The sequence below is a fragment of the Talpa europaea genome (assembly GCF_964194135.1).
Source record: "Talpa europaea genome assembly, chromosome: 4".
Classification (NCBI taxonomy): domain Eukaryota; kingdom Metazoa; phylum Chordata; class Mammalia; order Eulipotyphla; family Talpidae; genus Talpa; species Talpa europaea.
Window position 1 is genome coordinate 108,791,754 of NC_140070.1, and position 14,418 is coordinate 108,806,171.

At 33.1% G+C, this 14,418-nt stretch overlaps 1 protein-coding gene across 8 annotated transcripts in view; it reads right to left on the bottom strand.

The window, feature by feature from the left end:
* Positions 1-728: 728 nt before the first annotated feature.
* Positions 729-14,418, bottom strand: part of OPA1 (OPA1 mitochondrial dynamin like GTPase) — a gene marked incomplete at both ends in the record, with an annotated part of 79,973 nt that continues 66,283 nt past the window's right edge. For all 8 annotated transcript variants that reach the window (XM_084231208.1, XM_084231205.1, XM_084231207.1 and 5 more), the window contains one exon: positions 729-793. In XM_084231208.1, coding sequence (XP_084087334.1) covers positions 729-793 — 65 coding nt within the window. The remainder of the gene's footprint in view (positions 794-14,418) is intronic.

A 14,418-nucleotide genomic window follows, 5' to 3' on the forward strand; every position in this document is an offset into this window, starting at 1 on the left:
CCGTCTGACTTGGTTGTAGGCTGTCTATGGAGTAAGGGTAACCAATAAAATGATTTAAGTAAATATTTTATATAACTGATATAGTATGTCCCCTTGTTCAATTTCTTCAATAAAAACAAAAAACTTACTAATTATAATTCTTTGGTGATAATTAATTGGCTATGCTATGAATAAGTTTTAAAATATACAGTATTTTATTGGAAGTGTGCATATAATAATATAGAATTAGACAATAGAGTCCACACATTCAGTAGAGTACAAATTCTAAGGTCATATAATATTACTTTAAATAGGAAAAAGAATTATCTATGTTTTTAAACATAAGAGAATAAAATTAAGAATTAAAATTTTTCAAGTCAATTAAAATGCTTTGCAAGTTAACATACATAAAAATCCAGTGAACATGAACAGTTATAATTTAGTTACTACAAGCAAAAATTTGAGCCACCTACATATAAAAAATGTTAGCTGTGTTCACCTTTGTTCTGTTCAAAATGCATTGTAGCAAGTATTTTCCGTCCAGCCAGAATTCAATCAAGTTATTTGACTTGTACATATAAAACTTAGACTCTAGCTTCAGAGATTTCTGGCATTAATATTATTTAATTTTTTATTTACTACTAACAGGCAAGCAAGATAGATTGATAAACTATTAAGTGACGTTTAAAATAAAAATTTTGCATTTAGTCAGTACCAAAGTACTATAGAATTTCACTCACTATTATAATTTACTTCTCCTGATGAAGGGCTTCAATGAAAGCATCAAGTTTTTCTTGAATTTCTCTAACTTTCTCTGTGGAAATAGAGATAATAAATAGTTAAAAACAAATTTATTTTTCAAGACATTACATATCATAGGAGATAATTACTCAATAAATTATCTGGGATGCTTAAACTATTTGGGAGAAGTAATTTTTTTCCTCCCAAAAAGCAAACTTTTATTTTTTTCCCCAAATAAAGTTCTTATGTATGGTAGTAGTAACTCAGCAATTTTTTGGAAAGAAGAGAAGGGAGGTAGATTTTTGACAAGTGTCTCTGAGAGTCTAGTAAAAGTTATGGAATGTTTCATAGAGAAAAGAACATGTAGATTACATATTATAATTATATACAGAATTTATATGCATAATTATATACAGAATTTATATACAGAATTTAAAGGAGATCTCAGATTCTCTAGAGTTCATGGACTCACAGTTAGCAATATTTGGAAAAGAGGAATATGTAAAATAATTAAAGCATCTTTAAAAATCAAAGCGAATACAGTTGGGTTTTAAACTTAAATTGGTTAAGTGACTTTCTAGGTGTAAAGTAATGGAAGAATTACAAAGGAAAAGAGCAACCAATGTGAGCAAATTTCTATGTGCATGTTCTATATCAAAATGCCCTAAAATTAAAAGATGAAACAAAATGTAGGAAATATTTGCAACAAACATAAAAAGGGCCATAATAACTTGCATTATACATAAAACTATACTTTCCCAGCTGTGAATGAGGAAAGTTTAAAAAACTAGAGCCACTAAAGACAAATTTACATTTTAATTGATTGTGGATTTTTATGTTTATAGAGTTCCAAACAAAATCTGTAATTTCTCTTTGTGATATAAAGAATTGCTTCACAAATATAAACTATTTATTGTACATGTCAACCTCATAATATTAAAAGTTATTATTTCATTGCTGACTTAATCATACAACTACTATTTTAAAATATAGGTTGCACTGAGCATATTAATAAATATTTTTGTTTATTTATCATTGTTAAACATATTACTGGGAATTATCAATTAAAATGAAGTGACTATTTCAGAACTAGTGATTTAGAGGCAAACTGCAAAGCATTCTACTTTATACTACAGAAATATCATTTAAGATGCATTTGATATTCAACATTTATATTCTTCATTTAAAAAGAAATCATCTGCAACTGAAGATATAAGTATCCCCCTTTTTAATCAGTGAGCCAGTGCTAATGATGAGTACACAATAAAAGGAAGAATGGCCCTTTTTGTGAGTGCTTATTAGCACTGTAGGAACTCAACAGCGCTTGCAAGGTCTGCATATATAGAATATCACGTCTTCGCATTCTTTTTCCAATAGTTTAACACTTCTAGTCATTGGTATTAGACTGAGATGTATACGAATCTATAGGAAAAGAGTGCTATTGTTTTTGATCAAATACTTCACTGAGAAAATACGCTAAGAGTCACCACAAAGGTAGCACTAACTCCTTATATATAAAATCAAACTAAACAAACTAGAAAAATAATCCCGATCCATCACTTAGAAGTACTTTTGGTGGTGTATATTTTTTTCCCCAACAGTCACACCAGTAAACATACTTTCTTTCTCAAAATAAGGCCACATTCTTATTTTTAAATCAATTCATCTAGTTCTTTAGGAACAGCTTCACCTATTTTCTTAAATGAGTATTTGGTAAATCCTACAGAAATGCAGTTCCTTAGTTGAAGAATTTTTAAAAAGGAAGACAATAGGAAAAAAAATTTTTTTAAATCACCTCAGTTTTAGAAATGGATGGGTTTCTAAAAAATTATCTACCTTTAGTAGCACAACATATGGAAGTCTAAAATGGGTGCTTAGAGCTTTAGCAGCTTCTCTAAACATTCCCCCCAGGATTCTTTCTACCTGGGAAAACTGTATTATGTGAAGAGAGAAATCTGATTCTATTTGCTCCCTGATCTGAGTACAATCAGGCAGCTGCAGGGCCAGCTCTCTATTCTTTCACCCTGTCCACGACCTCCACCTTCAGGGGGACACTATCTGTGCTCTAGCACAGCAGCATCCCTGGAAAGAGCATTCAGAGCAAGACCCACTTGTGCTGAAGAGACCAAAAGCCATGCTGAGGCAGACTTAGTCTAGCTCTGTGAAGTCTGACTCTAAATCAAATTCTTCTAAAATTAGATAAGCAATGTTTTTCTTAAAAGTACTATTGACTTCAAAATGAAAACCACAAAATAAAAAATTACCAAATTTCCCTTTCAAAAGCTATGTTTTTATAAAATAGCTTAGAATATCAGGACTCTACCACAATGCCCTGAAACCTCAGGAATGAAACAAAGGGTCTTGGAGTAAGTTTCTAGGAAGTAATGGGGGTGGGGGAAGGAAGTAAATGTTCAAAAAGAATACCTGTGATCAATGTGTCCTATTAACACAAAATAAAACAAACAATTTCTTTGTTATTTCTTCACTTATAAAACACACTTAATGGAGTTACATGAAGACACAGATGATAGCCTGCCTTTAGGAAGCATTTCTTGCTTTCTCTCTAACTGCGTTCTAAGTCTATATATGAAGTTATCTATTGCGCTTTGGGTAATTTCAAATTCTACATTTTATTTGGACTTCACACAGTCCCTCAGGTTTCACTGCCAAAGCTCAGGACATTAAACCTGCAGAGTAAACCTTGTCCATATTCCTGCCTCAGAAACACAGTTTAAAGTTGCAGACTGTAAATGGTAACAAAATGAATGTTATTATTTTAAGTATGTTTGTTGTAAGTTTTAGTTTTATGTGAAATAACACATATTTTGGTCAAAATCAGGAGTGGAATAGTTATGGAGCACTACTTCATAGTTCTGTATCTAGGAATGACTAAAAAATGTACAATATACAATTGTACTCTGTTGAATATTATTATCTCTTCAGAAGACTAGGCACATTTGAACAACAATTTAAGACAAAGAAAGGTGACCAATGTCTGGCTCACAATACATATTCAATACTTAATTGATAAATGACAAAAATATGGCACAGAAAATAACTCTGCAGTCTACCAAGAAGAAGAAAAAAAACACATGACAAGCTTCCTGGATGTTATATCAGTGACTAAGAATGCAGAAGCAAGGACCACAAGAGCTAAAGCAAGTCTGGGGACAAGGGGCATAAGGACAATGAAGGTCATGAAAGCTGGTGGGTCACTGCACCACACAGACATGAGCAGAAAAGACTCAGATCTCCCAACATAATACCAGTAGAAAAAAGAAACTTCAACCTAATTTACTGCACCTTATTAGGAAGGAAGGACCTTATACATGATGACCATAGACACACAACTTTAGAAACTGAGTAGATTTCATGCTCTGCCAGGAAACTATATAATACAAATATAAGCAGCATTACTTCACATATTTGAATTCATTCATTTTAAATTCTGTAAAGTCATTTTTCAACATTGTCTCATATATTAATCATGCCACTTGACTACACAGAGTTATTCAAGAAAATTGAGGCTGAATGATAGCAACTAAAACTTTATCCTTTTAATGTCCCTGTATTATACTATTTCCAAATTCCAGTATCTTACTGCATTTAACTATTTCATTAGAAATTACTTTCTTACAGAAATATGTATAGCGGTAGTATGACGAATCATAAAGCAAACTCCCTTTTCCATTAACTATGTGTACTAAATACTCCAAGAGAATTCTTAGAAAATCTGTGATTTACTGGATAAATTAAACCAACCCAGGAAGGGATTAACAAGCTGTTATTTCTATTACACTGAACTAGTCAATTCCACATGTAGTGAATACTGAATCTACTTTCCATTTATCCAATGTTTACTTAAAAGATGAACTATCTCAAACATCAATTCATTGTGTTTCTTGATTGAGTCATGAATATATACCCATAATCCCCAACTCATAAACCGTCAGTCTCAGTGAATGAAGTTCCTTCTCTTTTTTCTTTGCTTCAGATGACTTGACACCCATTCATGGTTTAGGTCTCTTTATCTCCACATGAAATGATACTGCTACTCTCATTTTCTTTTAGAGTCTCCTGATACTTGCTCTAAAAGTCTCAAATATAAACTAATCTGTAATTAGGTTTTGAATACACTGTGAATACCAAGAGGCCAAACCCAGGAGAAGGTTCACGTCAGTGGTTAATAACAGTTTAGAACAGCAACAAAGAACCACACACAAAACACTACCATATGTCCTGGAATAAACCTTTTATAACTTTTGATGTTTTTAAAGAAAGCATGAAGAAAAAAGCTGCAAACTTACTAAAGCAGTGTACTTTAAGCAAGCCACACATCCAAAGACCCAAACATACCTTAGCAGACCTGTTTTTTAACATGCTGCACACATACCTTATATACAGATCAAGGACACCTTACATATGAAATTCAACTGTAAAAAAATGTTTACCAAGGGGCTGATAATCAACACTTCTTTATGAAATACATGTTCATTTATTCCTGAAAGGGCTTGCTTTTTATTAAATCGTTACACTATAAGTGTCCTTCAGAAGTTCAGTATTTAAAGGAATCATCTGGGGCATGGGGAAGAAAGGAAAGAAAAAGTAAATAAGAGAGCAGATTTATGATTCTCAAAAATTACATTCAAAATATTAAATTTAGGGCCTCCCTGGTGGCACAGGAGTTAAAGACAGTGCTATCAAGCTACTGCCAGCACTACCTACAGGCCATCCAGGGAGCTACCCACATGGCACAGTAGACCTCTCCGGTCTCGCCTGTTGCTCCCCTCAGCAGTGTTATTTCAGGACATCTGCCGATTCTGCTCCCCACTCTCTCTGGTGAATCACACCCCCCCCTCTGGCTTTGACCCCAGTTCTTGTATGCATAAGTAAATAAATCTTTAAAAAATATATTAAATTTGACACAAGAAAAAATGTGCACCTTTTACACCAGATAAAAGGAAGAACCAGAGATGTACTTACAGTCAAAAGCATATAGCTAAATTTAACACCTTTGGAGTCCTGGCACTGTTGTTTTTCCCCCACAAATAGCTACGACAAGTCATAAAACAAACTCACTAATGAAGATAAACAGAACACTCCTTGTCACAGAAAGAGGCATCATTTCCTGCTTAAGAAAGGTATAGTTGTCTTCCTCCCCCTTATTCCTGGGGGATACTTTCCGAGAAACCCAGTAGATACCTGAAACTCTGGATGTACCAAACCCTACATATACTATGTGTTTTTTTTTTCTATACATGCATACCTATGATAAATAACAATAACCAATAAAAAATTATAAAAATAAATTGCAATAAAAATAACGTGAACATGATACCTCTCTCAAAATATCTTATTGCACATATTTTCAGACCTCTGTTGACTATGGTAAGTGAAACCATAGAAAGTGAACCCACAGATGGAGTGAGGGACACTACTCTACAGAATTTCAAAGCTGGGTGGGGTCCCAGACTTCTGGGGTCTGAGAAGATGGTAATATAGTTCTATAAGCTATTTCCATTGCTTCAAAAGTTCAAATGAAAATATCTGGCCTAGAACTACATCTATTCTCATAATGATATATTTAGGCTAAGTAGGGGAGATGATTGTAACTGGTGCTAATTATAAAGAGTATTAAGTGTATTAATGTACACAAATCTACTAAATCCTGGACTTCATAGGCATATACAATAATGAAAGGAATTTGAAGTAAAAATAAATGTTAGGGATCCCTGGTCTAATGCCTCTAATAGTAAATGGGGTAGTTACTTTATATCATTTTTATAAAGATAACAGCATAACATATTGAAAGTTATACAATAATGTGATCAGAGAATTAAGTTTCTAGTACCAGCTTTGCCCTTAACTTTTTGGCTGTAGATCAGTTACAGTCCTACTTTCTTTATCTATAAAAAGAGGGACTCTGTCCAGAAGAATTCAAAGCCTATACATTAAATTTTAGGACTGAAATGTACTATTCTAACTGATCATATGTTTTCATTACATCTTTTTACACTTGATAGCGGTCTTTTGTTTATTCCTTAGCATCTTCTTATTTATGTCACACTGTCAATAAAAAAATGCAATCACAAATTATATTGTTCTCACAAGGCTACATAATTCATCTTGGAAAGATCAGTATTATACTGTTCCCCACCCCCGCCCTGGCAGAATCAGTCAGACTGCTTGTATGAATTTACCTACTTACAAAAGTCTGTCATTTAAAATCAGTCACCCTAGTACAGCACTTGCTATGTAATAGAGGTCCATGAATAATTCATTCACTGTTCATTCATTCATTCATTGTTAAGTGATCTGACAGAGTCAATACTTAATTCAAACATTAAAGATGATTATTAAAACAATTTGCTATTTTCAAACCCCAGAATGATTATTTAGGTAAAAAACTCCCATAATAAGGTCTGTAAAGTAACTTATGTCTACTGAATATGTGAACAGCTCAACAGTGAGTGACTTATAGATAAATTCAGCTTTCCTTTTCTGAACTCTTTACTGTGAGCATTTCTATCAGACTCCCTTTGGCTAGTACAATCAAAATCTCTTCAAATCCTTTCCTGATATTTTGAAGCCTATTCCCCCAAGGACTTCAGTACAGATGAACACAGAATAGCCTTATATTCAGGCTTTTGTATTGGCTAGGCTCTCCAACTTTCCTAAGTGGATGGCAACCCTAATTTCAGCTCAGCTAGCTATTTAATTCTTATGGATCTACCCTTACCTAATAATGAGTAGCACCATTCCAAATGCTTGTTAATATCAATGAGTGCAAAACCTTAAACTTTTTGCTACCGAATACTCACTAAAAGGCTCAGTTGCAATAAATATTTATGGAAGGTTATATGGGGAATGTACAGTTTTTCTGTTTTTCTATATATTTTTTCAACTTGAGATAAAAGCCAAACCAAATAATTATGTATCTAGACTACATCATTTTGACTTCCCCCAGAATTGCTTATGTGGTCAACTTACATTAAGGAACATTATAATAGAGTTCCATGAAATTCATGATTATATATAGCCACCTGATTCACTGTGTCATATAACTCAATATCCCTTTTACAAGGGGACAGTTTTCTCAGGTGTGTTTGAGAAGATCTAAGTTTCTCCAATGCAATATCTATGTTATCTGATAGCTCCCATAAATCATATAGTCAACTTTGCTTTCTAGTTTGCATCTGACGCTAGGAAGCTCAAGCCAAAATTTGTAAATTACTTACAAGTACACAGAACCTGTAGGCATGTATTTTGAGGGGATACTAATTTTGTTAGGTTTCACATTATTTCACTTTTTTCCCTTTTGTGCAACTTTTTACTTTTAAATATTTTTTATCTTTTATACAGGATAGGCCTTTGTTAGCTACCTGCAATCATTTTTAGGATAAAGCAGTGAATTGATAGATGAATTAGTTAGCTTATAGATGATATACCACTAGATAGGTGAATCATACAACAGTAATATTCTAAAAGCAGACTTTTTACACTGGTTGATTTTTGAATTTTGTATCAGTAAAATTAGGAAAAATTTTGGAAGACAATATTTGTCACTTTTTATGTCTTATGAATAATTTCTTTATGGGAGAAAAGTATTTTTATTTCTGCTTAATGATATAAATATATATGGTATTTTCAGCAACATAAGAAAAATTATAAATTTTTATGGAGTTAAATGTAGAAGTTAAATAGTCTACTATTTACTACTTTATTCTATATTCAGTACATAAAATATTCTATATTAATTACATTTATCAACTCAAATTATGATGGAAAAAGCTTTAAGTTATTTTATATGCTAACTTATCAATACCTTGCTTTATTTTCTTCAAAAAATAAAGTTTAATACACTATTTCAAAATGAATGTATTCCTTTTGTTATCAGAGAAATCTAAATATCAATGCAATTATAAAAATATGATTTAAGTAATTGAAAAGGCTAAAAAAGCTTTACTCTGATGAGTAAAATATTTTGTCTTAATAAAGCAAAAATATTTAAAAATAATCCACCATTTTCTCTTTCCTCTTACTCTTAAAAAGTACATTTCACTTTGAATTTTGTCAGGAGTAAAGTTGAAACATTTTAAGAAAAAGAAAACCACCCAAGCAGCCCTTAAAGAGACAGGACATCATTTATCACCAGTAAAGACAGATTTATAAGAAGAGGGCCCCTTCTGTTCCTTTAAGACTGCAAAACAGATGGGAAGTGAATGGACAGTCAATGGGACAAGAAAACACATGGGAGGTGCTGCTGTATGTATGTTCCCAGCATAAGAAAGAGGTCAAGATTGTAACTGCATGACTGGGTCCTGGAAAGGGTCTTTCTTCAAGCTGTTACAAAGACAAATGCTGTTCCTCATGCGGCTGTCAAACTGTTATAAATATTGGTTTGTCAAAAGACCTTCAGTGCTGAAGCTTTAAAAAAGGAGGCGTAAAAGACAAATGAATCATAAGAATGATTCTTAAACAGCTCATTAATGTAATTTTAAAATTGAAAGCAAATAATATAAGAATGGAGAATGCAATTCTGATTTATGAACAAAACTAAAAGTTTATGTAAAAATATGGAATTAAAAATCACAGGCTTTAGTAAAGTTATGAATTAAATGAGATAAAAAAAGAAATAAAATTACATCTCTTAAATTAGATTAGGACAAAGTATTATTGAACTTATCACAAGGAGACAATAGGCCTTGATGTTTTGTTAGGCTGATTTCATAAGTTTTCAGTTCTTTCTCAAAACTCCATAAGTATTATTACTGATACTGGCTGTAATGCAGAAGAAGGCTGAAAGAAGTGAAAATAAGTTCAGAACTAATTTCACATATTCATTGATTCAGAAAATCACATTTTAATTTTCAGATATTGTTTTATTTTCTGTAGAAAAAAATCACAAAATTCAAATAATGGTAAGAATACACAGATTTATAAACTTGGGTTATCCTTTTTAAAGAATGAAACCACTATATATGTCTTTAGGAGGCAAGTTCTTGGTTCCAGATTCTTGATGATTAGTTTAGCTCTAAAAGCTAACACACTGAAAATAACAGAAAAAGGAAGCCAAATTATACAAACCTGTTTTTTCAGGGTCCCGCACAAGCACAAAGCTCAGAGACTGAAGTTGAACAGAATCCCAAAACAAATCTAAAAGATACGATCTAGTTCCAAGTTTGTCATGAGTATTTATGTAACTTTAAATTATTACCCTCAATGTACACTAATTTCCTCATTTGAACAATGGGGGAAATACCTTGCAAGTCTCATGCTTTTATGAAGCATATGGACAAACATAACACAACTTATAAAGTGTAATGGCCTGTGCAAAGGTAAGGGACAGATACAGAGTTCCAAGCAGCATCTGGATTCCAAAGTACCAAATGATACAGCTAAATGAGAATGCTTTCATTTCCTGAATGCTGCCTAGCTCATTGCTTTCTCTTGATTGTCAGCAGTCTTGGACAGTATAAGTGAGAATGAAAGATTACAGTTAAGAAGCAATTTCATAGTTACAAGTGGAGACAGCAGGCAAACATTAAAAGGGTTTCCAGTGTAAAGGAGAAACAATATTGAAAATAGTTGGAGCACATGGAAAAATATCTAATAGTTTTAAGATGGGAATGATTCGAACATCTTTGATGAAAAGGAGTGATATAATGGAACCTTAAGCACACACAGAAAGTACAGGAGCCTGAGAACAGGTGGGGAGACTTTGAAAGGAGAGTGATTTTTAGTACCTGTTAAGCCACAATATAGCCTTTTGGATACTTGACCTTTTTAAAATAACTGGCACCATATGTTTTATTTTTACTAATGCTGTCTATTTTGAAATACATTTATATGAAGGAAGAGAAACTTAGCCTTCTCTGATATTGAGAAACCAGAAATAGGAGCAATGACAACAAACTGATGATCTGTGGGTATAAGAAGGAGCCAAACCAAGATCTCTTCATGAACAACTGTTCAGAAATGTTACAGAAGTTATGTCCTTAAGAACATAAATAATTGAAAAATTTGTTAGGATACAGTTACTGTCATTATCTCTGAGTAGTTTTAAATATTATGCCATCTAGGTTTTCTAATTTCTGCAATGCATACAATTAGTTCAGTGACAGGAAAAAGGTTTAAAACAAAAGCTCCTACAATTCTGATAGTGTACTGAGTGAAGACAGTACAGTCCGCACATGTGACTCAGAATATGAAGTGGTGACAATAAAAGGAGACTAGAAAGACTTGAATTCCATGGCCCAGAAAGGAGATCGAACTGAAGTGAGTAAAAAATGGCAAACATCTCTCTACAGCTCAGTATAATAAAACTAGGAGATAGATGAAGCAGTTGTTCTAGGAGAAATTAAAATGGACTATTTCCACACTCAGGTAACAATAAAGCAGAGAAAATTGATTATCTTAGATGGGTTGCATAAGCTTGAAAACTTCACTAGTTCAATAAAGATTTCAATTCATTCACAGATGACAGATCCCTGACAGATAGTTACCAAAAATGAGAGAATTAAAACAGTGAGATGATACTATTATAAGCAACTACTATGTGGTCCCGTGAAATCATAATCCTGGAGTCATAATCACCAAACTGTTATTTGGAAAAATATTCTGTCATTTTTGGGACTGATCATACAGGTTTGACTTTATCTGTTTGTTTTGTTTCTCTATTTTCTTTAAATATTTATTTATTTATGCACACAATAGGGGGGTGCAGGCCAGAGATGCATGGGGTGAGAGGATTCACCAGAGACAGAGTGGGGAGCAGAACAGGCAGATCTACTGAAATACACTGCTGAGGGGAGTAGCGGGCAAGACAGGAGTGGTCTGCTGCACCATGTGGGTCACCTCTCTGGACAGGGATCGAACTTGTGCTGCTGCAGTAACTGCCAATAGTTTCATAGTGCTGAGACTTAACTCCTTGCGCCACCATGGAGGCCCCTGTTTCTCTATTTTCTACATGTAAGTGATACCATCCAGTATTTGAAAGGAGTGAACCTGTACCTCTAAATCATATACAATATGGCAAACCAATGTTTCCTCAATAAAGAAAAAAAAAAAAAAGGAGATACTACTAAAAAAAAGGAAAAAAGGATCATATCATGTGTAGTTTTGTTATTTCTATGAATACAATAATTAAGAATATGAAATTTAAAATATATTTTAAAATGATGAACACAAAATTCAACCCATATTATTGAAGAGACATTTCTCACCTTTTTCTTACTTTAATGGATTAAAATGTGAGTTTACAGCAAGAAGAATACACTTGCTGGTAAAGCAGCACCAGTAGCCCACATAAGATTATTGAAAAGTAAATGTCCGTTTAATCTTGTACCAATTTATCAATTTCCTTCACTGTTGGCTTTAAAAGATAGACTTCAGACTATGAAAAATGTGCTTGATTCTAAAGCCCCATTTTGAGTCTGGAATTTCACATCAATAACCTGGAAAGCACACAACTCAGGCTTATCATGTGGAACTCTTGAGTGTAAATAACTACTTCTCTAACACAGAAGACTCTCTCTGAGGATTATTCTTTGTGTTACTCCCCCTCCCCCAGTACAACACAAAGCAGAGTCTGCTTCATCTATACAGATTCAAGGTAAAAATAATCCTTCACTATCTTTCTTAGCTTTAGCTATATTTTCACAATTTCATCTTGCTTTTAATTCAGTAATTTCATTTGACTGTTTTAATTTGACAATTTCACCTTGCTATAAAATTTACTTCACTAAAGCAGAATTTAAAAATTCAATTATTTTCATCCTGAAAAGATGTCTTAAAGAGCTCAAGAAATTTTATTTACTTTGTAGTGAAGAAAACATTTCAATCTTTCCATTTTCCAAAAACTCATTTCTACTAATAACCACTCCAAAAAAGTACATAAATGTAAAAGAGAGAAAAATTGCAGTCAATTTAAATAGTCCTAATAAACATAAAAGATTATTGAAATATTCTGATAAATTGGGTGGGTTAGCAATTAGAGAGATCACTGGAGATGAAGAAAGAAGTGGTTTTGCTAGATGAAAGGCAGATTCTAAGTTGTTAGTGAGTTAGTGGATAGGTACAGGGATAAATGTAGCAAAATCAAGCTGCTCTAGAAGAGAAATGAGATGGAAATTCCTGGCATGACAAGGTTCTTTAGGGCAAAAAGAGCTTCCTTCTCCCAATTTTTTATTTTCAAGAGAAAGGAATTAATGAAGAGCTTGCATTAACAAGTCACAATTGCGTGTGTGTGTGTGTGTGTGTGTGTGCGCACATTATGTAAAATATTTAACATACAAGGTTACGGTGAATTTACGAAAGAACCCAAACATTTTGGCAGAATAGATCATGATAACAGACATGACAGTTCTATTTTCTTACATGTGTTTTTGGCTGATCTATAGTTGCCTATAATGGGAATCCTACCTTCTGCTCAATTAAACAATACTGGCAGTACCTCAGTGAGGTTTTCAATCACTGGTAGGTGACTGAAGGTAGGTAAAAAAGTATATGGCAGGAAAAATACTGGTTGAGGACCAAGCAAAGTGCTAAAAGCTAGGAGAGATAAGAAAAGCCATACTGAGGTCTTATAATTGTTGGCCAAAGAAATGCAGTAACAGTATTTAGTTATAAATGAGGCTATAGAGATTATGAATCTTACGATTTGTGCCTGCTCTCCTTACTCTTATCTCTGTGACCATACTTAAAAAAAATTCTCTCAGACTAGGTGCCTAGAATTCCATAATTCAATGCCACCCTCTTCTCTTCTAAATCATTTAAAAACCATTTTCATTGGCTACCGCTAGAGAAACAAAACACACATGCTACTATACAGTTTAAATGAACTTTCAATTTTCAACACATGGTATCAGACTAGACTAAAAGAAGATACATGTTAATTTTATCTGAATTAGTACAATGGTGAGTCATGTTACTGTGGACAGGAGGAATCCTAGAGCAGTGGCTCAGAAGCAGAAGGGTGTGTGGCACAGCTGCATGCAAGAATCACTTATGGACACTTATCTAAACATGTTAGAGACTTACTTCTCTAGTTGTAAAAACAGTTGTGGATACCAACTGCCTTTCCTATAATTTAAAATTCCAGATCCTATGTATCTTTCTATAATGATTCTGTCTCAAACTATTTTCATCCCATGACTCTCAAGGATATGGCAGGTATGAGAGAAGTTTAGCAATGTAGAGCAACCAGTGGAAATTAAATCAAGAGTATCTTGATATTTTTTCTTTTCTAAATGAAGAACAAAATTATTCTGGATGCAGTTTCCATCTAGATATGTTCTGACTACTGTTTATTCATGAAATAGCATGAAATATTCTTGTAAACATCATATAAACTGGAACTATGCTTTAAAGTTAATGAAAGTTTTTTTTTTTGAAATTTAAGCAGCTCTGGTGCATTTCTCATTGTGTGGCTGCTCCATTTCTATCACCTTAACTTCAGAAATCTAGTACATTATGAAAAACAAAGTTTTCATTATAAAAATGATTTCTGTTATTCAAAAGCTGGTGGCTCAAAGAAAAAAATAAATTTTCATCAGTGGAATATTCTCTAAGTTTTAGAGTCAAAACTGAAATCTCATGCACACTAAGATATAAAACTTGTATCCATTGCTCCTTTCTAATTATCAAGCAAATGCACAGGATGGAGGATAAGAAGAGACTAGGAAAGTGAAGAGACAC